Below are 25,783 nucleotides of genomic sequence, written 5' to 3' on the forward strand. Positions count from 1 at the left end.
CCAAGAAAAGAGAGAAGCATACTTCCAACAATGAAAATTAAAGGCTTCACCTTGCTTATCAATACAACAAATTTTATTTTTAAATTTCAAATATATCTCTTTTTCTGTTGGCCATAATTGAACTGATGATTGAAGCAATCTAATTCCATATGGCTAATTGTTAACTTATTCTAAATCACTTGTTTCACAGAATACAAACTTATTCTTGATACCTAAAAAACCAAGGTACATCCAAAGATGATAATGCAGATAAGCTGTGCTGGGTCAATTTTTGAAAAGAATGACTCACCATAAGGCTGACTCCAGACTGAAAAAGCTCATAAGGGTAAAGGATCCTTTCATAATGAGACTTCAAGAGGGACCCAGTTCCTTTCCCTGGCAGATAGCCTAATCGACTGCCCACTTTAGACCACTTCTTCTCTTTTGTGACCATTTCAAAGCCTCCTTTACTGGCAACAATCTGAAAGAGAAATGAAGTAAGTAGAATTTTAGAAAAAATTTGGTTCTATATATAGTATTTTAAAAAAAAATCTAGACTTAAATTTTCTGGAATTCCCTTCTTATAATACCTCAGCAAAAACCAAAATTATCAATATTTGTAACAAGATTTTTTAAGTGATTTTTAAAAGTTTTAAACTGTTTGAAATAGTATTTGAATACCAATAAACTAGTCAGTAAGTTGGAACATTTACTGATTTCACTTTATATAAAGTCCCCTATTATAATTAGATATCAACAGAAAATTAAAACACAAAAATACAAAACCCCTGCCTTTAAGGAGATTAACATGAGATAGCATGAAAACGTATGAAAAAGATCTGTGATGCTTTCATAGACCCATGGAAAAAAATACTCACAAAGTACAAAATATCTATATTTTAAGTGTCGAGATGATACAAGAATGACTAAAGTTAAACAAAATTTCAAAAATTCAGGGTATAAATTTAAAGGGGAGAATTTAAAAATAGGAAGCGACCAAAAGTTGTGGAGGTGAGGGGGAGATTATATGACACAGAATCACAGATCATAGATATAGAACTAGAAAGGAGCATCCAGTTGAACTTCCTTATTTTACAGATGAGAAAATTTAATCACAGAAAGGAATGACTTGCCCAGAGATACACAGCTAGTAAGATCTAGAATTCGAACTCAAGTTTTCCTAATTTAAAGCATTTCATAGATGATATTTGTAGACTGTGAGTATCTCAAATTGTAAAAACTGTAAAGAGCTGAAAAGATCATTAAGTGCAGGGATTCTTTACCTTTTTTGTGTCATGAACTCTTGGCAATCTGATAAAACCTTCTCAGAATGTTTCAAATATTATAAAATAAAATACATCACATCAAACATAAAATCCTCAGGCATTTAATGCCTCCCATGACTGAGCATTCTCCTGCCTTTCTAGTCTTCTTATATATTACACCCTCTCCTTATCCTCTGGGATTCAATGACACTAGCCTCCTCACTGTTTCTTTCACAAGACACTCCATTTCCTAACACCAGGCTTTTTCACTGACTGGCCTCCATACTTATAATGATTCTCCCCTACTCCTCTGTCTCCTAGCTTTCTTCAAGTGTAGCTAAAATCTCACACTCTGCAAGAAGCCTTTCCCAATCTCCTTAATTAATTCTAGTGTCTTTCTTCTTGTTGATTATTTCAGATTTAATCTGAATATAGTTAGTACAGTGCTTGGTACATGGCAGGCATCTAATAAATGTTTGCTGACTTACCATCTGATTAGAAATCAAGTCAATAACTATGCCCAGCAGAAGGCTATCAGGCTGTGTTTATCCTTTGATGCAGGAGTGTCTCTATTGGGCCTGTATTCCAAAAAGATCATAAAAAAGGGAAAAAGACTCAAAGAGACAAAAATCTTTGTAGCAGCCCTTTCTGTAGCAAGGAAATGGAAACTGAGTGGATGCCATCAGTTGGAGAATGGCTGAATAAGTATATGAATGTTATAGAATATTTAGAATATTGTCATTCTATAAGAAATAATCAGCAGGGTGATTTCACAGAGCCTGGGGAGACTTACATAAACTGATACTAACTGAAGTAACTAGAACCAGGAGATCATTGCACGCAGCAACAGCAAGATTATATGAGAATCAATTCTGACAGACATGATTCTTTTTCAACAATGAGATGATTCAGGCCAGTTCCAATGATCTTGTGATGAAGAAATCCATCTACATTCAGAGAGAGGACTGTGGGAACTTGGTTCACAACATAGCATTTTCACTCTTTTTATTGTTGTTTGCTTGCATTTTGTTTTTTTTTTGTTTTTTCTCACTTTTCTTTCTGGTTTGATTTGATCTTTTTTTTTGGTGCAAGATAATAGTATAAATATATATGCATATATTGAATTTAACATATTTCTACCATGCTTAACATATATTAGACTACTTGCCATCTAGGGGAGAGGGTAGGGGAAGAGGGGCAAAAATTGGAACACAAGGTGTTGCAAGAGTTGATGTTGAAAAATTATCCATGCATATGCTTTGAAAAATAAAAAGCTTTAATTAAAAAAAGAAAAGAAAGAATAATTGTTAAGTCTGAGGTAAAGTCCTGTCTGAAAACGATTTCACTATTCCAATGAATTCTAACTACGTTAGAGCACTAGACGTGGAGTAGGAAGGCCTAATCTCAAGTGAAACATATATTACCTTTCTGAACTTCAGTTTCCTCTTCTATAATAAAATGGATACAACAATGCTTATACCATGCCTCAACAAGCTCTTCAAAGTACCTTGCAAACTATAAAACAGTATACAAATATAACCTATAAAATAATGAACTCGCCTTCATATTAAAAGAAGACACTGCTATCCCACTATCAATAAGACCTGTATTTGCTGTGGTTTTTCTGGTAACAATCACGGATTTGTGTTAATTTATCTATACTTACTTGCCCAGTTTCCCTTGTAATCAATGACAGGAATTTGAGAACAGCTAATGTTAGCAGTCTGTCATCATGAAATGAAACAAAGGGATCATATCCATGATCTTGGCTTCATTAGAACAGTTATAATGCTTAAAAACACAAAAGCTTAAGCTTTTTTAACTGCATTTTTCCTCTTGACAGATTCCAGAATTGCAACAGAATAGACATGTTCAATATAAACTTTTTCTCAATCTGTCAGAATAGGCCAAAATTTCAGTCTTCTAAAATTATGAATCTGGTGGGATTGGGGCCAATTTTAATAAGAAAAAATGGATGGGAAGTTTATTATTTAATTAATTTCATGTTTTAAAAATGGTGATTAATAACATATTCTAAGCAAAACAGAGTAAATCACTGGGGATTTAAAAAAAAAAAAAAAAAGAAAAAGAAAAAGAAAAAAGTGGCAATCAAAGCAGGAAAACAACCCTAATGATAGGAATAGAGATTGGAACTGTGATGGATTCATGCAGGAAACTCCAAGGTGAGAAAATGCTTTTTACCAATGCAATTCAGCACTCTCTCAGTTACTAAAATATTGAGAAGCTAAGTGATTTGTCCAGGGTCACAGTCATTATGTGACAGAGATGGAACATGATCACAGGCCTTCCGAACCTCAAAGCATGTACTCTATCCATTATAACAAGAATAAAAACTTGCTTTTCCACCTTAAAAAATATTAAAAGGTCAAAGTGTTTTAAGGTTCCCTAGAACACATGATCTATAATAAAACTAGCCACAAATAACTCTTTTAAAAGTCTGAAAGATTTACCTAACAATCCCTAACCACTAAAATTCTCAACTTAATCATCTACAAAATTCTAAATCAAGATGAACCTCTGACTGGACGATATAATACCATACTTTATAAAGTAACCTCAAAAAGCCCAATCAAATCCGGCCATTTTGGAGAGCAATCTGGAACTATGCCCAAAAAGTTACCAAACTGTGCATAACCTTTGATCCAGCAGTGCTACTACTGGGCTTATATCCCAAAGAAATACTAAAGAGCGGAAAGTTTTGTAGCAGCTCTTTTCGTAGTGGCTAGAAACTGGAAGATGAATGGATGTCCATCAATTGGAGAATGGTTGGGTAAATTATGGTACATGAAGTCTATGGAATATTATTGCTCTGTAAGAAATGACCAGCAGGATGAATTCAGAAAGGCTTGGAGAGAACTTGCATGAACTGATGCTGAGTGAAATGAGCAGAACCAGAAGATCACTATACACTTCAACAACAATATTGTATGAAGATGTATTCTGATGGAAGTGGATATATCTTCAACATAAAGAAGATCCAACTCACTTCCAGCTGATCAATGATGGACAGAAACAACTACACCCAGAGAAGGAACACTGGGAATTGAATGTAAAATATTAGTACTACTGTCTATCTACCCAGGTTACTTATACCTTCAGAATCCAATATTTAACGTGCAACAAGAAAATTGGATTTACACACATATATTATATCTAGGTTATATTGTAACACATGTAAAATGTATGAGATTGCCTGTCATCTAGGGGAAGGAGTAGAGGGAGGGAGGGGAAAATCTGAAAAAATAAATACAAAGGATAATGTTATAAAAAAAAATTACTCATGCATATATACTGTCAAAAAAATGTATAATTTTAAAATTAATTAAAAAAAAAAAGCCCAATCAATTTCACTATCTCCACTGTCACTGTGAAGCAAAACCACTGTAAAATGTAAAGAGAATTACCATATAGCTTTTCATTAGTTTTGAAACTCATTGAGTCTCACAGTCTTATAAGCAAACATTTCTATAAATTTAGCATGTATCTGTTCAAGATTGTACAATATATCTGAGATAGAGAAGGATGAAAAGTCTGGTTCAGTTAGGGCTTAAATTTCAATTACTCAACATAAATTCTCTGACTAGGTTCAATGAAGTATCAATAAGTACACACATGCTATCCTTTAAGATGATTGAAATCTAAAATGTAATCTAACTTCCTATCATGGGATTACTCTTATTTCAGAAAAAATACATAAAGTCAGCTTTGTCTAGTTTACACACTTAACTTTACACATGACACTTATAATGGTGACTTCTTATTAATTTTTTAACTGTCTTAGATTGTTGGGTTTGAAGATTAAAAAGAAGAAATTCTGTGGAAAATACTAGTGTTAAATACAACTGCTAAGTAACTTTTGGGGAAAGATTTCTTATTTTTGTTAGACCCTAAAATAAACTAATACAGAAATTTAAACAAAGTATCAAGTGCCCCCCCAAACCAATTTTATATACATTGATACACAAAAAAATAATTGAAGAAATTCATAAGCATATTATTTTCTCTCTAAGAATAATTTTCTACACAAAAACACAAGATCACCAACAAAAATCTGCCAAAATTAACAATGTTGTTACTACGTAATCACAGCAGACAATTAAGTTGACACTACCATCTTGTAGACAGCTTAGATCAACAGCTTTTTTTTTAAGCAAAGCAATACTATGTTTCTCAGATTTCTGAGCTCAAATGTGCCTAATAAAAAAAGAAATGCAACTATTAATTAATTCACTCTTTGTACTCTAAGAGTATCACAACAAAATTAACTTTAACATAAGTGAGAAGCAATTTTTACTTTAAAACAATTTTTTTTGAAACAAAATTTTTTAAACACAAATAAACAGATCATTTTACAAAATTACTTGGATTGCAGCTACTATAATTCTACTATAAGATTATAAAGTCTTGATCTTCATCAATTATAATCACTATGTTTGTCTAGTATTTTAGTAACAGAATGTAAGCCCCTTGACAGAACTCTTATATTTTTATCTCTGTACCCATAATATTGGCATAATGAAAATGCTTTACACTAGTATGTGATAAAATATGTTGGCAAGAAATTTTACAGTACTTCCTACTTTTAAATGTCAAATTAAGTTTATCAGTTTTTACAGGGTACAGAGAAGTTCAATAACTTGGAAACAAGAGACTGACAAAGAAAAACATTTCCAGGAATCTGTTCAAACTATTAGATGATGTTACTCTCAACTAAAGAGAAAATATGACCTGATGACACAAATAAAACTGATCTGCACAACTTCCTAGACTGGGTGTAATGAACAATTTTACTTATATGGTATTGTCTTCAGAAAAGTATTTTTGATTAAGAAGTAGAAAAATAAAAAGTTATATACAAAAAAGATAACTTTTCACTTATCCCAAAACACAAAAACAATTACCAGAAAGGTAATGAGTTTTCTGTATATTATATATTATCACAGCACTCACTGATATGAAGTAATTAAATATGTGAGAGAAAGTCATAGTTTTTAAAAATTAACCTATATTCTTATCATCTCATTTAATCATATGTATGAAATCAAAATGATAATACACTTCTCATAAAATTCTACCCAGGAAACCTTATACCATCCTCCCAGGTTTATCTGAAACAAATTCTTTAGCATTAGTCCTAATTTCTAAACTAGCTTACCCCTTACCTTGCTTAAAGCATATAGATCAAGGATTTTTCTCTCTACCACAGGTATTTTCAGAGTAGATCCCTGAAGTTCCCAGAATTTTGCTAGTTGATCTAAGAAGTCCAGCCTCACTCTGGTCATTGCCTAAGACACAAAACAAAGAAACAAATGTCAGATATCAGAAATATATGAAATTAAACCATCAACAAAATTTACTTCAAACATACTAAGTGCAAGGCACTTAAGCTGCACGGTGAGGACATAAAATATAAAAATGAAATCATCTTTATCTTAAAGGAAATGTATTTTAAAATCATCTTAAATGAGATGGCAGTTAAATTTTAAAGTTGGGGGCAGCTAGGTGGCGCAGTGGATAGAGCACCAGCCTTGAATTCAGGAGGACCCCGGTTCAAATCTGGTCTCAGACACTTAACACTTCCTAGCTGTGTGACCCTGGGCAAGTCACTTAATCCCAGCCTCCAAAAAAAAAAAAAAAATTAAAGTTTGACAAAGAAAAAAATTATTAAAAAGACACCAGAAGAGTAACAAGGACAGCATTTTAGGGGATATATGACTTAAAGAATTAGATGTAGTTAAAAAGTCACAAAAATATGGTTAGCCCTAATCATATTTTGTGATCCCTAACCATATTTTTGTTTCTCTTAACTACATCTAAAGGGTAGGGAATAGAGAATCCAAGAAGAAAGGATAATCAACAATATCAAATGCTACAAGAAATCAAAGATGATAAAGACTGAAAAAAGGTCATCATGTCAAGGTCATTGATGGTCTTCAGATAGTAACAAATAAGTCCTAAAGCTGAAGCCAGATTTCAAGCTGCTAAAAAGAGCATTGGTGGTAAATAAATGAGTAACTAGGGTAGTGAAGAAGGGAAAAGTGGAAAGAATTTTAAATGAAGTAAGAAGGTCAAGGAAAGGCTTTTTTTTTTTTTTTTTAAATGAGAAAGAAATAAGCATGTTTATAAGGAAATGACAAGGGAGTCAACAGAGAGGGACAGATTAAAACTATGAATAAAGGCAGATGACTGTCAGAACAAGGTCATGAGTGCAGTAGAAAGGAATAAAATCAAGAGTGCAGTTAAGATTCTTATTGTGGAAAAAGGATAAATCCTTCTGAGAAAAAAAAGAAAAGAAATTAAGTGTTAACACTAAAAAGTTTTGAGGAATGGAGTTCTCAGTAAAGACTAACTTTTCTATTTAACTGCTAAAAAGTAATAATAGTTGATTTCTAGTATTTTATATATTCTTATATATCTATAAAACTATGTACGTATATGCAGATATATAATATATGTGTGTGTATGTATATAAAATTATCCTCACAACTACTTTTTAAGAGAGGTAGTACTATGAGTAACTATCAATCCCATTTCAAAAATAAGGCAACCGAGGTTCCTAAAGTCACAAAACTAGTCAAAGCAGATGAGTCCAGGACTTTTCTGATTCCAAGTCCAGCACTTTCTCCACTATACCTACAATGTATAGTATATTGATATAAAATTGAACTATTATCAATTAATAGTATTTATTAAGTGTCTACTTTGTACCAGGAACTGTGCTAAGCCCTGGGAATCTTAGTACAAAGAATGAAATCACCCCCTCTCCCCGAACCACCCCATTTCCTCCCCTGCTCCCAAGAAACTTACATTGTCAGGATAGACAAGTTGTATATTTATAAATACATACTGAATAAATATAATCAAGTTAAGAGAGGGACAACTGTTAAGTGGGAATGGAGGGAAGAGGGAAATGGGAAAGGTTTCATGTAAAAAGTTACATCTGAGGTGCATCTTAAGAAGAGTGTAGGAAACTAGGAAGCATAGGGAAGACAGAGTCTATTCCAGGCATGCAGAGAAAAAGAACGAAAAAAGGAGAAGAGGTACCATAGGTAAGCCAGAATTTTGCTGAATTGTACAGGGCCAAAAGAGGAATGATGCATAAGGAACAGGAGAGGTCAAATTGTAAAGGGTTTTAAAGGCCAACCAGGGCAGTTTATTTTTGATCCCACAATCAATAGGGAAACATTTCAGTTTACTGACTAGAGGTGTGACATGATCTTATTTCTGGAGAAGGGAAATTGCTCTGGCAGCTTTGTGGAAAATGGAATTGAAGTAGAACAAATTTGAGGCAGGATGACAAATTAGGAGGCCCATGCAGTAGTTCAGGGGAGAAGAGACAAGAGCCTAAACTAGACTAGTAACCATGTGACAAGAGAAAGGACTGGATAAAATAGTGACAACAAGGCAGCAAGATCTGCCCACTGACTTGCTATGTGGAATGAAGGAGAAATGACCCCTACAACTTGGAGAACACAAGGGAGAGGGGATAATCCAGGGATTATGGCAAAAGTTTATAACAAAACTGAAAAATAGAAGTCTTCTATATATTTGTTAAGGTTATTAATAAATCTGCTTTACAGGACATACAATATGTGAAAATTCACTCTCAAAATTATTTTAGAAAAGACTTAGGAAGAAATAATAACCTTAAAGAGGAAAAGTTAACCTGTATCTCATAAGCAAAAGATTCTCAAAGCAGTATTTGCTGCCCTCACTACTGTAAACCATGATTACAGTTCATCTTCTATAAATTAAGTATAAAAACTAATAATAGTTTTAAGGCAATCAAAAAAAAAAAAAAAATCAGGCCCATCTTCCAGGGCCTCAAACAGTTAATTCTAATTAGCAGCAACTAGAAGTATTAGCATGGGGTGAAGGCAGAGCATGGAACCCATTATTTCAATATTAGTGAATTCCCTCTGTTAATACAGATCTGCAAGAAATTAGGTGATTTGCCCAGGATCTCAAGCCAAGAGAGGTAGGACTCAAACTCATGTCCTCCTGATTCCTAAGCTAGCTATATACTACTCCACAATGTCTCCCCTGAGCAATGCCTACATAACCTTTTGAAACCTCCTTACCCGAAGATATGAAGAAATAGAGCAGAAAGAAAAAAATAGCTCCTTAAGAATAAAAAATGATATTCCCATTAAAAACACTTACCTCAAGTTCATTTAAACGTTGGACTCGAGGAGTAAAACGAAAGCTTTTTACTTCACATGCAAATGGGGGCTGCCAATCCTGAATAAGAAAGATTTAATGTTTAATACACAAAGAATGCATGCCCACAATTTAGGAATTATTTGCCATAAGCCATGAAGACGATAAAGTCATATGATGTTCAGTCAACTATTAACATAAAAAGGTCTCATTTCAAAAATAATTTTCAGATATCTACAGCCCTTTCTTATATACTTCCTCATAAGAATCTTTTCCATATTAGTTAAGTATAATAAAGGCTTATTTTCCATAAAACCTTTTCCCTTTCATGTCTAACAAATTATAAAGAAAAATAGAATGTAAAAATAACCAAATAGATCAAGTTAAAAAATTAAAGATTATGAAGTATTTGTATTTGCTGTACTTGCATCATGTCACAGTACCTCAAAAAGCAAATCTATCAGGAGACTATGCTATATGTATTTGTTGTATGATGGCTAGTATCAGGACACACAATATTTAAAAATAATGTATATATGAAAGAACACATTAAAATGAAATCATAACTCCCAGATCAAAACAGTTACATTCCTGAAATGGGATAATATATTTAGGGTGCAATTGTTTTGCAACATAAATTTAAGTACTTTTGGGGACAGGGCCTCAATCTTAATTTGGTTAACATAATCATAAAGCCATTTAAAAAGTTGGAAAGAAAAAAAAAAAAAGGATGAAAAGTAATGACTGCCCAATGTTGTAAACTTTATAAACCTACCAACAACGAAATGAAATTGTTTTGCAAGTTCTGAAAAGGAAATTTTCGTTTACTATTTCAATTGTTTTAAGAATTATAGAAGCTTTTTTCATCCCCAAAGAAACTCTTGAATGGAATTAGTAATTAATAATTCAAGAAATGATCTTGAATCTACTCAATTTAAAAGCATTTTTTTTTAAAGGTAAAAATGATTCTTGTAACACAGAGAGGAAGGATTTGTGAGTGTAAAGGGAACTTTTGGTACAGGAACTGCCTACACCCCTGCAGATGGATGGCCAGGCTCTCGCTTAAAAATTCCAGAGATCTGCCTACAAGCACAAGTGACTTGTTCAAGGTCATAAAGCTACTTAAGTCTCACAGAAAGGATTTGTAACAGTTCCTGCTGACTCCAAGGCCGGTACTCTACCCACTACACCCGGCTGCCTTTAAAACAAAGCAGTTTGAAAATTCCCCAAATTCAGTAAATTATAATACATAACGTATCATAATAATAATTATACGGGGGGGGGGAATCCTCAATATTCACTTTATTTTTCTAAGTTCCTTCTCCTATGTTCCTCCTGTCTACGTTGCACATAAATATTTCTCTAAAAACGTTTTCGAAGTTGTTTCAAGCGTGTCTCGATAGTGCCCAATACCGATATCTTCATCAAAATAGTCATCACGACCCAGTGCTCAGCAAACCAAAGGGTAAATGACCAGTGGTGAAAATAAAGGGCAGGGGAACCTGGCTTCTAGAACCCTTCAGTTACAACTTACTATTTGACCTTGAGCACTTTCCGTAATCCTTAGGGTTCAGACTGTAAATACCTCCCTCTCCAATCCTCCCGTACTAATCTCCCTTTTCTTACAGATTAAGAGGATAAGATGTTTCAAGCCCCCAGTAGCACTGGCAGTTGCATAGAAAAGATACGTTATCAGGGGCAGCAACAACAAAGTAACTGGGATCAAAGAACGAAATGAACGTTTTTCCTCACTCAGAACACTAACAGCGACTTCTCCCCCGGTTTCGGGGGCAGCGGCGCCTCGCCGCCTCATCTTGGCAATGCCCCTCCGATGCAGCGGGAACCGGTATTGGGTCACTTGTCCTGGGGGACAGCTACGTCTCCCCGCGCCCCATTAAGAAAGCCACAGGCCACAGCCCGAGGTGGAGGAGAGGGAGAGCACTCGGATCGAGTTTAAGTCGAACAGGGAGAGGGAGCAGGGAAGGAGACGACAACAAAGCGGCGGGGATGGAGCCGCCCCACCCTCCCCTTCCCCCCACCCCCGGGCCCTGTCAGCATCCTAGGGCTCCCTTTCCATCTGGACGAGCCGGGGTTGGGGGGACATCACAGGAGCCCCCTTTCCAGCAAAACAAACTTCAGAAGGCCCTTCCCCTTGGAGAAACAAGGTGGCCGAGCACTAGGATCACTACTCCCCCGAAACCCGAGGCTCAAGGCTGGGGAAACTGAGGCAAAGAACAGCGACCCCCACCCCCACCACCCGTACCTTGGGAGGTCGGATCTTGCAAATGCCGGTTTTCTCGGCCAAGGGTCGGATCCGGCCGATGAAGCTGAGCGGGTCGGTGAACTCCTCCCAACTGGGCTCGAAGACCGGGCACTCCGGGGGCGGCACGAACTCGGCCGCGTAGCCCCCAGGCCCCGCACCCGCCATGTCCACACGGAGGGGACCCTGTTCCCTGGCTAGTGTCCGGGGGGAAAAGTCAGAGAAGAGAGAGCAGCAGGAGCCCAGTCCGGTCCTTTCACGCCCCCCTGCAGGAAACCAAGCTCATAGTCCGGCAAGGGCCACAGCGGCCAGAGAGAGCCGGGGAAGTTCCTCCTCCTCCTCCTGTTTGTTATTGTTTCTTTAGGGCCTTTTTCCTCTCGAGGTCCCACGGACGCCCCCGGAAGTCGAAGCAGAGTCAGATCCCTCCGCCAAATCGTCAGACCGCAGGATCCTTCCGCCGCTGCCTTAAAGGTCCCTTACCTCCAGATTATTCATTAACTCCGTTTGAGCGAGGGCTTCACCACCTCCACTCCACCCCACCCCACGGGGCACTCAAACAGCCTTCCCCCTCTTCCCACCCCTTTAGGAGGGAGCTACAAAGAGAAAGAGGAATTGGGCAAGGGAGGAGACAAAAAGAAAACCGCCGCGTTCTTCCGGCGCGGAGGAATGTGTAATTCCCAGAGGGTAAAGGTTTTGCTTCCGCTTTCAGGTTCTATTTCCCTTTTTGTGGGTAGATGGTTGTTCTGGCACCCATCTTCCCTAAGCTAATAATTATAAGTTTGGGATTTTTTCTCTCGCCATTTCCGCAGCACTGCTGCTTCGTCATCTGAGTCATCGCATGCCAGGCGCCCCTAATTTGTTACATATGCTGACCGAGCCTCAAATTCAAACCCAGGTTGGAATATCCACCTCCTTCGCTACCACCCAGCTGCTTTAATACCCTACTTCATTTCCATGGCAACTCACTAAAATCAAGTTCCTTGGCAGTAGTCAGCCATGGCGCAGCCCTTAGCGCCTTCCCATCCCTGCCCCTTCTGGCATCTCTCAGAACTTGTCATTGATTTTCCTCTGTTCTCGCTTGCCTCATTTCTCTCTCGAGATGTCAAAGGTGAGAGCCGTTACTTCTGCGGAAGTGAGCATTAGTGAATAAACATGGACACCCTGACATCTTGCTGCATGCACACCCACTGACAGTGCAGACCTGCTCGAATTGAATAATCCTCAAGCTCAGTTCTGCAGAGAGGGGGATGGGTGCTGCTATAGCTGTGGGAATTTGTTAATTACAGTATGTCCATTCATAATGCAGACCAATGCAAACCCTTCCTTCTGGGTGATCCTCTCAGTTTCTACGGAGATACTGACATTCGACTGAATAGGAGAAACAGAAGGGAGTGGATTACAGTTAGGAAACTTTACAATTCTCTTACTGATCCCGCTTCTCCCTAAAGCAAAGGTCCGTGTACTTAACATTGTTTTCCCATCTTGTTGTTTGGTTGTGACACGAGGTACTACTGTGTAAGTAATCTCTGAGAATGGAAGTTCAAAGTGGCCATGAGCAGCCTTCAACAAATGAAATGATGAATTAAGAAGAAATGTTATAAAAAATATAAAACCATGACCAGAACAAAAATCTGTATCTGTGTTGTTCATGTAGAGGAGTGACTTTTAATCAATATCATGTATCTCATTGATAATCTAGAAATGGGAAGAAAACGGAAGTTCCCCAGAATGTTCGGGGGGAGGTGCCTAGCAATGAATGGGATTTGGGAGTACAAGGATATGGATATCTTGGTCACTATCTTCAAATTACTACAAGTTATTTTCCAGGACAGTTGGACCAATGCACAGATCTACCAATAGTTTAATAGTACTCCTGTCTTTCTACATCCTCTTCAAAACCCATCATTCCTATCTTTCATCTTGGATAATTCTTTTAACGAACTCGTTTCTTTGAGAAGCAAAAACTAATTTTAAAAAACAAATGTTCTTGGGAGCAGCTAAGTGATAGACCACCAGCCCTGCAGCTACAAGGAACACACAAGTTCAAATTCAGCCTCAGACAATTACTAGCTGTGAGACCCTAGACAAGTCACTTAACTCCCCCCCCAAAAAAAAATCTTCAATTGTTACTCTCTGGCTACAAAATAAAACAAACTAAAACTTCCTAAAGAGCAAGTACTCAGAGGGTGTGAATATCTTGGAACTCATTAACAATAATTGTGCATCAAAATTATATCATCAAAGAGATAGAGGTTTAAAAAGTAGGTGGGTCTATCAAGAAATGAGAACAAGAGGTAATATCTCTAGACAACCCATATCTTCGGTGTAGGTGCTTTCCAAAGGCCTCGTGATTCTATTCTAGGCCTCATATCTTCCCTTTTACTCAATGTATATTCTAGCTGAATGACTTGTTCTCCAAACTCACCAATCTTCTCTTCTTTCATGCATGGTTGTTGGGGTAGAAATGACAGGGACCTTGGGGAGAAGTACCTACTCCTTTTTAGAATTTGTAACAGAATGAGAAGGAAAGTAAAGAAAGAAAAGTCTAACTTTCATTACATTTCATCTAAATTTTTAAAAAGTAAATTTCAAAGAGTTGACAAAATCAATAAAATTTCAGTTCTAAAAGGGTGTAAATTCAAGACAATAGGAACTCTCAAGAATGAAATTTTGCATATACAAGAAGAAGAAATTCTGAAAAATGCCTGGTTCAAAATGAGTGCCTAATAAATGTTTGTTGGTGAAGTTTAAAATGGGAAATGATCTACCAAAGTTGTTTGAGCATATAAGGAATTGATTGACTAAATTAGATTTTTAAAATACCAAAAAGACAGAAGCAGGGAAAGACAATGACAAGTGCATGTTTTTAAAGAATAACATTGAAAATATTAATATTCAAGATGAACTGAGAAAGCTAGAGATAATGAAGGTATTTTGTTTTATGATATGGGGAACAAGAAAGAGGAGAATTAACAGGACTGTTGTTTGGCAATGAAAACAAAAGACTAGTTGAATTGTTCAACTTGGACTTTTGTGGGATTTTGTTCAGTTTTTTTATTTGCTAAAAACAATGACATTTGTACTGTAAAAGAACTGAAATGTCTACTAAGAAGTTGATATCTACAATTAGTAGAGCTATAACAGGAAAAGTACCTAGTTGCTCTAGTTCAAATCATGAGTCCCAAATAAGGTATATCCCAGAATATTGAAAGAAATTAGAGATATGATTGTTAAGCCATTAATAGTGAGCTTTGCCAGATCATAGAAAATGAGAAAGGCACCTAGGATTTGAAAAAGGTAAACAGTGTCCCAGTTTAAAAAGGAAGAAAACAAAATATCAAAGTATGAGCCAGTGAACTTGATTGGAAATACAAAGACAAAAGTAACTATTACCGTGTTTCCCCGATAATAAGACCTATCCTGAAAATAAGACACCCACATACTCTTTAATATTCCGCTAAAATAAGCCCTCCCCCGAAAATAAGCCCTATCGAACTTACTATGAAAACGGTCATCATGGTGATCCCCTGCGCTATATGCTGCGTAGCGGTACCTTCAGTAAGCAGCGCTGCCCTCCCCTCCCGGGTGAAACGCACGTCGCGCTCCGAGCTGCATACAATCAGAGCTGCAGCAGTGAGCGCGTCATCCTCTTCTTCCCTGGTGATTTGCTTGCTGGCGCTACTGAGAGCAGCGCCGCGGAGTAGAGCTGAGACAGGACCATCTAAAAACTCGGTAAGTTCAGTAAGCGATGGAGAATAAAATAAGCACTCAGGGGGCATGATGGAGGCTAAAAGGGGCATGATGGAGGCTAAAATGGGCATGATGGAGGATAAAAGGGGCATGATGGAGGCTAAAATGGGCATGATGGAGGATAAAAGGGGCATGATGGAGGATAAAATAAGCCCTCCCCTGAAAATAAGCCCTCTGGTGTTTTTTAGTCCCAAAAAAATAATAAGACAGTGTCTTATTATCGGGGAAACACGGTAGTTCTTGCCCTAGAGGAGTTTATATTTTAGTGGAGAAAATAGTATACAAGCAAATACCTATGTGCAAACTACATGTAACCACTCTTTGAGGTACATTCATTCCATATTTATCATCCAATCAAGATTCTGGTGGTAGTTGTCTTTTTTTTTTTTTTATTTTATAATTATAACTTTTTTTTTTGACAGTACATATGCATAGGTAATTTTTTTTTACAACCTTATCCCTTGTACTCCCTTCTGTTCTGAATTTTTCCCCTCCTTCCTTCCACTCCCTCCCCTAGATGGCAGGCATTCCCATACATATTAAATATCTTATACTATATCCTAGGTACAATATATATGTGCAGAACCGAATTTTGTTGTTGCAAAGAAAGAATTGTATTCGGAAGGTAAAAATAATCTGGGAAGAAAAAAAAATGCTCACAGTTTACACTCATTTCCCAGTGTTCCTTTTCTGGGTGTAGCTGATTCTGTCCATCATTGATCAATTGGAATTGGATTAGCTCTTCTCTATGTTGAAGATATCCACTTCCATCAGAATACATACTCACACAGTATCATTGTTGAAGTATATAATGATCTCCTAGTTCTGCTCATTTCACTCAGCATCAGTTGATGTAAGTCTCTCCAAGCCTCTCTATATTCATCCTGCTGGTCATTTCTTACAGAACAATAATATTCCATAACATTCATATATCATAATTTACCCAACCATTCTCCAATTGATGGACATCCATTCATTTTCCAGTTTCTAGCCACTACAAAAAGGGCTGCCACAAACATTTTGGCACATACAGGTCCCTTTCCCTTCTTTAGTATTTCCTTGGGATATAAGCCCAGTAGTAGCACTGCTGGATCAAAGGATATGCACAGTTTGATAACTTTTGGGGCATAATTCCAGATTGCTCTCCAGAATGGTTGGATTCTTTCACAACTCCACCAACAATGCATCAGTGTCCCAGTTTTCCCACATCCCCTCCAACATTCATCGTTATTTGTTCCTATCATCTTAGCCAATCTGACAGGTGTGTAGTGGTATCTCAGAGTTGTCTTAATTTGCATTTCTCTGATCAATAGTGATTTGGAACACTTTCATATGAGTGGAAATAGTTTCAATTTCATCATCTGAAAATTGTCTGTTCATATCCTTTGACCATTTATCAATTGGATAATGATCTCTAGTTCTCCTTTGGACACAAATTCCTTCTCCACAAGTCTGAGAGGTAAACTATCCTATGTTCCTCTAATTTATTTATGATCTCGTTCTTTATGCCTAAATCATGGACCCATTTTGATCTTATCTTAGTATGTGGTGTTAAATGTGGGTCCAGGCCTAGTTTCTGCCATACTAATTTCCAATTTTCCCAGCAGTTTTTGTCAAATAGTGAATTCTTATCCCAAAAGTTGGTATCTTGGGGTTTGTCAAACACTAGATTGCTATTTTTATTCACCATCTTGCCCTGTGAACCTAATCTATTCCACTGATCAACTAGTCTGTTTCTTAGCCAATACCAGATGGTTTTGGTGACTGCTGCTTTATAATATAGTTCTAGATCAGGTACTGCTAGAGGTGGTTGTCTTATTAGCTTCCAAGATATGCTACTTCCCTCCTCAATGAGTTCACTGTCTGGTTCATAGTATTTATTTTCTTCCCGGTACTAGAGGATTTCAATATACACATTGATAATCCCTTAATTCATAATTTCCCAATTCTTCAATTTACTCATTTCCCATGACTTACTCCTCCACTTCAACTACAGACAGAGATAGTCACACCTTTGATCTTGCTATCACCCACAGGAGTTTCACTTTCATGAACTCTGAAAATCTCTTAACCACAATATGTGTTTCCACCCTGCTTTGTAATTACTAACTCTTTGCTTTGTCCTCAATAGTGTTCCAATCCTTCCACTCAGGTGTTTCCTCATGCCAGATTGGCTACATGTTCCTTCCTTCTCCATTCTGATCCTTTGGTGAACCAGTTCAACTGAACACCATTCTCCTCTGTCAAGGCCCTTATCCTCTTAACCTATCACTTCTCATCTCATCCTGCCTACTCCTAGGTTTGGATTATTTCCATCATTACTTTCTATATTATTACTTTCACTCCTTTTCACATGATGCTGAACAAAATCATTAAACTATTCTGTCAAAATACTCTTTACATCACATAATCTCAACTGGATGGTGACTGCTGCAAGGCAATCCTTTATACGTCCCAGTTGAGTTCACTATGCCATTCCCCAGAACAGCATTTCTAAAATTTTTCATCTCTAATTTTTCGTGCTCTCAACCCACACTTGTCAATTAAGAACCTTTCCTCATATTTCACTAAAAAAAAAAAGAGGCAATTTTCCTAGAGCTCCTTCTAATCCCCTTCTCCTTATCTTACATCACTGAGATAACCTTCCACAACTGCTTTAGCCCTCTCTCACATGAAGCTCTTTCTCTTTCCCAAGGCATACTCTTCCACATACCTAAGTGATTCCATTCCATCCTTTTTTTCTCCAGCAAATTGCCCCTTTTGTTATCCCAACTCAATTATCTTCAATAAAAAGATATTGGCTTCTCTGCTGCCTATAAACATACATATGTATCCCTCATCCTCAAAAAACTCTCACTTTTGATCAACTGTGATGTTGATCTTAACTCTTTTCAACAATAGTGACTCAAAACAATTTCAAAAGAATTGTGATGGAAAGTACCATTCACATCCAGAGAGAGAGAGGAGAGAGAGAGAGAGAGAGAGAGAGAGAGAGAGAGAGAGAGAGAGAGAGAGAGAGAGAGAGAGAGAGAGAAATATGAAGACTGAATGTGGATCAAAAAATAGTATTTTCACCTTTTTTGTTGTTTGCTTGCTCATTTTTTATTTCTTGTATTTTTTTCCCCTTTTGATCTGATTTTTCTTTTTATGCCTTATGATGAATATGGAAGTGTGTTTAGGGGAATTGCTATTGTTTAACTTATATTGCATTGCTTGCTATCTTGGAAAGGAGGGGGGAAGAAAAGGAGAAAAATTTGGAACACAAGGTTTTGTGAAGGTGAATGCTGAAAACTATCTTTGAATGTATTTGGAAAAATAAAATACTGTTAAATGGGAAAAAAAAAACCCTCACTTCATTTTTCCGTCAAGGAAAGCTGTCATCCAATATTTCTCTTTTCTATCTGAATTGCCAGTTAAGATTTTCTGCTCTGTTTCCACTTCCTTTTCTCTCATTCTCTTCTTAAATCTCTGCACATTGGCTCCTAACCTCATTGTTCAAATGAAATGGCTCTTTCCAAAGTTACTAATAATTTCTTAATTGCCAAATCCCAGTGATTTATTCCTGTATTTCTTCATTTCTTCACAGCCTTTGACTTTCTCAATTAGCCTATTCACCTTTATTCCCCCTTCTCTCTAGTTTTTCATAATACTGCTCTCTCCTGGTTCTTTTCTCACCAATTTTACTATTCTTTCTCAGTCTCAAATCTTCATTGAGATCACAACTGCTATCAGTCTATGTCTAAAAAGCAGAGACAGAGCCCAAAGCTCTTGTCCTGGACCACCTTCTCTTCTCTTGACTATTTCACTTGTTAATCTCATTAGATTTCATAGATTCAGTTATCTAGAAATAGATGAATCTCATATTTATGTAGCCATCTCTAACCTTTCTCCTGAGCTCTGGTCTTACACTTCTATCTGGGAATCTGGTCTATCCTCTCTCTGTATTGGAAATCTAGAACTGGATTCCCACAAACATTTTAAACAATTAACCAATAAATACTTATTAATCACATACTCTATAATAACAATATGTAATAATAGATGGTGGTATCCTAGAAAAGCTAGGAAGAAGAGAAGTTTTAGGTAGAAAGATAATGAGTTCAGTTTGGGACATGATCAATACACAACATTCCTCCTCCCTCATTCGGTAAACTTCAGTGGTTCCCCAAATACTTCTGGGAACAAATATGAAATCCCTTATCATTCACAACCATCAAAAACTTAGCTTCTGCATTGGAAAATGGATGAATACTCATCAATTGGAGTATGACTAATTAAGCTATGGCATATAAATTTTTTTTTTTAATTTTTTATTTTATTTTATAATTATAACATTTTTTGACAGTACATATGCATGGGTAATTTTTTACAACATTATCCCTTGCACTTACTTCTATTCAGATTTTTTCCCTTCCTCCCCCAACCCCCTCCCCCTGATGGCAAGCAGTCTTATATATGTTAAATATATTACAGTATAATTTAGATACAATATATGTGTGTAGAACCGAATTTTTTGTTGCACAGGAAGAATTGGATTCAGAAGGTAGAAATAACAGTTTACATTCATTTCCCAGTGTTCCTTTTCTGGATGTAGCTGGTTCTGTCCATCATTAATCAATTGGAATTGGATTAGCTCTTCTCTATGTTGAAGAAATCCACTTCCATCAGCATACATCCTCGTACAGTATCATTGTTGAAGTGTATAATGATCTTCTGGTTCTGCTCGTTTCACTCAGTATCAGTTGATGTAAGTCTCTCCAAGCCTCTTTGTATTTCTCCTGTTGGTCATTTCTTATAGAACAATAATATTCCATAACATTCATATACCATAGTTTACCCAACCATTCTCCAATTGATGGACATCCATTCATCTTCCAGCTTCTAGCCACTATGAAAAGGGCTGCCACAAACATTTTGGCACATACAGGACCCTTTCCCTTCTCTAGTAGTTCCTTGGGGTATAAGCCCAGTAGTAGTATGGCTGGGTCAAAGGGTATGCACATTTTGATAACTTTTTGGGCATAATTCCAGATTGCTCTCCAGAATGGTTGGATTCTTTCACAACTCCACCAACAATGCATCAGTGTCCCAGTTTTCCCACAGCCCCTCCAACATTCATCGTTATTTGTTCCTGTCATCTTAGCCAATCTGACAGGTGTGTAATGATACCTCAGAGTTGTCTTAATTTGCATTTCTCTGATCAATAGTGATTTGGAATATGGCATATAAATTTAATGGAATATTATTGTTCTATAAGAAATAAGCAGACTGATTTCAAAAAAGCCTAGAAAAAGTTATATGAACTGATATTGAATGAAATGAGCAGAATCAGAAGAACACAATAACAGCAAGATTATGTGATGATCATCTATGATAAATTTGGCTCTTCTCAGCAATATATTGATCCAAGACAGTTCTAGTAGATTTGCAATGGAAAAATGCCACTTGCCTCAGATTGAAAGCAGATTGAAGCATGCTATTTTCACCTTTTTTGTTTGTTTGCTTGCTTTTTCTTTCTTGTAGTTTTCCTTTTTTTTTTTTTTTTTGTTCTGATTTTAAGCTTCTTTTTTACTTTTTACATTTTTCTTGAACTTTACTTCCTTCTCCCACCTCCAGTACTCTATAATCTAGTGACATTGGCCTCCTTGCTGTTTTTCAAACAAAACACTATCTCCAGACACTGGGTAGTTTCACTGGCTATTCTGGAATACTGTGTCTCCTCTCCTCTACCTCCTGGACTTCTTGGCTTCCTTCCAATCAGCTAAAATTCCATATTCTACAAGAAACCTTTCTGGTCATCCTTAACGGGGCTGCTGACCAACTCCAAATTATCTTGCATATAGCTTATTTGTACATAATTGTTTGCATGTTGTCAACCCCATTAAGTTGAAAACTCCTCTAGAAGGGGACTGTTTTTTTCTTTTTAATCCTTCTTTATATACTCGGCATTTGTCACCTCGCTTAGCACATATCAGAAGTTTAGTAAATGCTTGTGGACTTCTTGATACAAAACAGTTTCAAAATAAACTTAAAAGATATAAATACTTATGTCCAGGGGATGCATAATGCAGAAAGTGTCATTTGTTCTGAGCCTTAAAGGAAACAAAGATGAAGATAGAAAAGAAGTTCATTTCTGATAAGGGGAAAGACCAGTGCAAGGATATAAGGCAAGAGATAAAGTATTGTCTGTGGGGATTAGCAAGAAAATCAACTTAAATAGATGTTACAATGAGTAGAAAGGAGAAATTTGTGATAAAGCTGGAAATTCAGAATGGCGCCATTTTATGAAGAGCTTTAACAACTTTAACAGAAGTTTTTATAATTGATACTAGTGTAGTAGGGGATTACCAGACATTAAGTAGAGAGATATGATCAAAGTTGTGTTTTTAAAAATTCACTTTAAAGGGCATTTGGAGATGATTTGGAAAGAAAGGAGTGATGAATCAAGAAAAGCAATTTGAAGGCTATTATCATCCAGGAGAGAGTGATGAAGGCCTTAAGTAGGGTGGTAGCTGGCTGTGTGAGTGAAGACAAAAGGAAATCTAAAGTCAGTGAAACATAATATAGATGGCATCTATATTATGAAGTTAGATGAATGCAATGATGGTAGGGTTCTGAGCCGGGAAAGAGAAGTTTTGGGGAAGACAATGAGGTCTGTTTGCAGACATTTAAAAATTTTAAATTTTTATTGAGTATCCCATTGAAAATATGTGGTAAGAGGGGCAGCTAGGGGGCATGGTGGATATCAGCCCTGAAAGTCAGAAGGATCTGAGTTCAAATCTAGCTTCAGACATTTAACACTTCTTAGCTGTGTGACCCTGGACAAGTCATGTAACCCCAATTGCCTCAGCAAAAAAAAATAAAAAAATAAAAATAAAGAAAATATGTGGTAATTAGCAGGTGGTGCAGGAGTGGAGCTTGAGGGAGAGTATCAATCAAATGATAAACAAATATTTATTAAGTATTTTATGTGCCCTATGGACAGCTAGGTGGCACAATGGATAGTGTTCTGAGCCTGGAATCAGGAAGATCTCACTTCAAATCTGGCCTCAGCCACTTACTGACTGTGTGACCCTGGGCTAGTCACTTCACACTGTTTACCTCAGTTTCCTCAACTGTAAAAAAAAAAAAAAGTCAGGAGCAAACTACTCCACTGTAGTCTGCCAAGAAAACCCCAAATGGAGTCACAAAGTTGAACAACAACAACAATGTACTTTGCCAGGTGCAGGGGATATAAATGCAATGAATGAAATAGTGCCTCCTCTCCAGGAACTTAAATTCTGATGGATTTAGGAAAACATGGACATATATAACTACATATAGAACAAATACAACATAGCTACAAAGTTGTTTGAAAGGAAGGGATGATGAGAGGAAATGAAGGCAGCAAGTTAGACATCTTTTTCAAGGGGTTTGGCTGATAAAGGGAATAGAAATATAGGGGTTGATAGGATCTTTAGAAAATGCTTGTTTGTTTTGTTTTCAAGATGGGGAAAACTTGGACATGTTTAAAGTGGGGAAAGAGACAGTTGATAAGAAGTTAAGAGATTGAGAAAGGGAGAGGATGATTGAGGATGCATTCTGCTAGAGAAAATAGGAAGAGTTGTATTCATGAGCATTTGGACTTAGCCAAGAAAAGTATTTTTTAAATTAGAAACTGGGAAAAGGGAAAATGGGAAATGATGTCAAGGGAACTTGAGATGAAGAGAGTGAAAGTAGCTCAAATTGAATGGTCTAAATTTTTTTTCAGCAAAATAAAAGACAATGTGTTCTGCTGAGACAGATAACATAGAAAAATTTGTAGGAGGCTTGAGGAGAGGGAAAAGTTTGAAATAATTTTGTGGGGAATGAGATAATCAGTGAATGATGGTCATCTAAGTAGAAATGTTAGTTAAACCCAGAGGAGCTGATGAGGTTACAAAGAGAGTTTAAAGATAAAAAGTCCAAGGATAAGACCTTGGGATATATTCACACTCAGGATATATCATGTGAATAATGACCTCATAAAGAATATTAGAAAAAAGAACCAAGTGGGAGAAGTAGCAGAAAAACCCAGAGCAGAAAGAATTTTGAGGAGGTAAGGGTGGTCAACAACATCAAATAATGTAAGACAGGTCAAGAAGAATCATCATCAAATTTGGCAATCATGAGATCATCAATAACTTTGGAGGGAGTAGTTTCATTTGACTGATAAGGTTGGAAGTCAGATAGATTTAGAAGAAAATGAAAGAAGATGGATCAATGAAGGTAGAAAGTTTTTCCAGAAGTTTGAATGAGAAAGGGATGTTGGAAATAGGCCAATCTTTCATATTGGATCTAGTAAGGATTTTTTTTTTTTTTGAAGGATGACACTCTAGTATTTTTACTGATTGTTCCCCATGGTTGGAATTCTTTCTTTTCATTTCTACTTCTCGGTTTCCGTGATTTTCTTCAAGTTTCAACTAAACTCTCATTTTCTGATAGAAACTTTTGTTGGTGCCCTTTAATGCTAGTTCCTTCCCTCTTTGATTATCTCCAATTTATCTGCCTATATCTTGTTTGTATATAATGGTTTGCATGTTGTCTCTTTACAATCTTTACAAGATTGAGGGCAGGAACTGGTTTTGACTTTCTTTGTAATCCCCAATACTTATCACATACCATACGTGTAATAAATGCTTGTTAACTTTACATGACAATCTTTGGGAGAACGACAAGAGGGGATGAGACAAAGTCCATGTAGAGAGGTTAACACAGGTATAAGGCATTATTCCATCTCCCATACTCTATGTGTGGGAAGGGGTGCTAGACCTCTCCCTTTGGCAAGGGGAGCTTGAAACTGAAGGGGGACCCCGAAACTCTTTGAAACTCCTTCAAGGGGAAAATCTCCTTGAATCCTGGCCTCTGTAAAAGACCCCACCCGAGGGAAACAGGATAAATAGTTTCATTCTGTTATCCTGAGAGAAGGGCACCACCTCCGTTGATAACACTCATTACTGATTATGTTTCCCATTGAGGTGAAGATTAGCCCAGAGACACTCATTCACTTCCAAGATTTTCTATTCTGATTCCAGCTCAAACTACACCCAGTCCCCATCAAGAGCAATCCCTAGCTTGTAACCATCCTTGCAGAGGACCTAGCATGCTGTGCCATGCTATGCCAAGGAACTTCTCTCTCCCCTTTGCATAGCAGCCACCGTCTGCCCAATGAAATGATATTCTCTTTCAGCATTGCCCCCTCTTAATCTCTTTCTCACCTATTTCCCTAACGAGACTTTATAGCTCTCTGTCAGGATTTCTCTGCTCGAAACTTGACTTCTGTGTCAGGACCTTGCACAAAAGAATTCAGTCTTTCTATTCATGCATACAAAGGCTGACTTCCCAATGCCAATAATAACCTCCTTCTGCCAGTCTAGCTTTTCAGATTTGTGAATTCCTTTAGGAAGGACCTCTGGGCCGCCAGAAGGGAGTTCCCACAACTCCCTGCCATGCGCCAAATCCTAGGGGAATCTAGGGGAGCCAGACCTCTTCCTTTGGTTCCCTGAACCCGGAACTGCCACTAACCTCATCACCTTTAACCAAATCGACTTCTCGGAGCTGTCTCCAGATACAAACAGAAAGCCTTTATTCGATTTTTACAAGAACAGGGCCAGCGTACTCTCTAGGCAGTCTACTGGACTCGGCCTAGTGCAGAGGCAGAAGCTGGTTTATATAGCCAAAAACAGCAAGTCCTCCCTTATCCTGTTGATTTTTTAAATTTATTGGTTGAATTGAATTCTTCAGGAACAGGAAAAGGGGCTGTTTCTCCCATTTCCGGCATGAGCAACCTGAAAGTTAGGCCTAAAGTCTGATCTAGTTTACCGTTTGTCCAATTCACTCTGTGCTTTTGGCCAGACTAGCCATCCTTCTTCATGCTTTCTCCCATACCTAGAATCACTCCTTTCCACTTCATTTTCTCCTGGTTTCTGCCTTAGCACTACCCTCTCCATAAAGTCTTTCTTAATCCCCTCCACAGCCAAGTCCCAATCCACGGGCCAGACTGTTTAAGAGTAGCAGAGAGGAACAGTAGTGGGATCAGGGTGTCTTTGATAATGGGTGATCACTAAGACATTTTGCCACCTAGCCTGGGCCCCATTGTATTCAGCTAGAAGAGTTTCTCTGTTTGAGAGCCCATTCTGGAAGCCTTTATAGTGATTGCCAGAACTTTCCTTCTCCCATGGCTTGTGGATAAGGCAATTTGGTTTAGTTTTTAGTGTTTAACTTTAAATAACCTTAGTCTTCGCAAACTGGGGAGGATCTGAGTGTGAATCATGCCTCAAACACTTAGTTCCTTTGGGTCCCTGGGCAAATCACTTAGTCTTTATTGCAT

General features: G+C 37.2%; 1 protein-coding gene across 5 annotated transcripts in view; it reads right to left on the reverse strand.

Moving 5' to 3' along the window:
* The window catches only part of KDM5A (lysine demethylase 5A), a 91,809-nt gene extending 79,718 nt beyond the window's left edge, over window positions 1-12,091 (reverse strand). For 4 of the 5 annotated variants that reach the window (XM_074269314.1, XM_074269312.1, XM_074269313.1 and 1 more), the window contains exons 1-4: window positions 11,689-12,091; window positions 9,429-9,506; window positions 6,428-6,550; window positions 290-460 (exon numbers count right to left, since the gene is read on the reverse strand). In XM_074269314.1, coding sequence (XP_074125415.1) covers window positions 290-460; window positions 6,428-6,550; window positions 9,429-9,506; window positions 11,689-11,853 — 537 coding nt within the window. In that variant the 5' untranslated portion in view covers window positions 11,854-12,091. The remainder of the gene's footprint in view (window positions 1-289; window positions 461-6,427; window positions 6,551-9,428; window positions 9,507-11,688) is intronic. The other variant, XM_074269315.1, reaches the window with a different exon arrangement.
* Between the last annotated feature and the right edge of the window lie 13,692 nt (window positions 12,092-25,783).

This window comes from Sminthopsis crassicaudata, chromosome 5 (assembly GCF_048593235.1).
Source record: "Sminthopsis crassicaudata isolate SCR6 chromosome 5, ASM4859323v1, whole genome shotgun sequence".
Taxonomy (NCBI): Eukaryota; Metazoa; Chordata; class Mammalia; order Dasyuromorphia; family Dasyuridae; genus Sminthopsis; species Sminthopsis crassicaudata.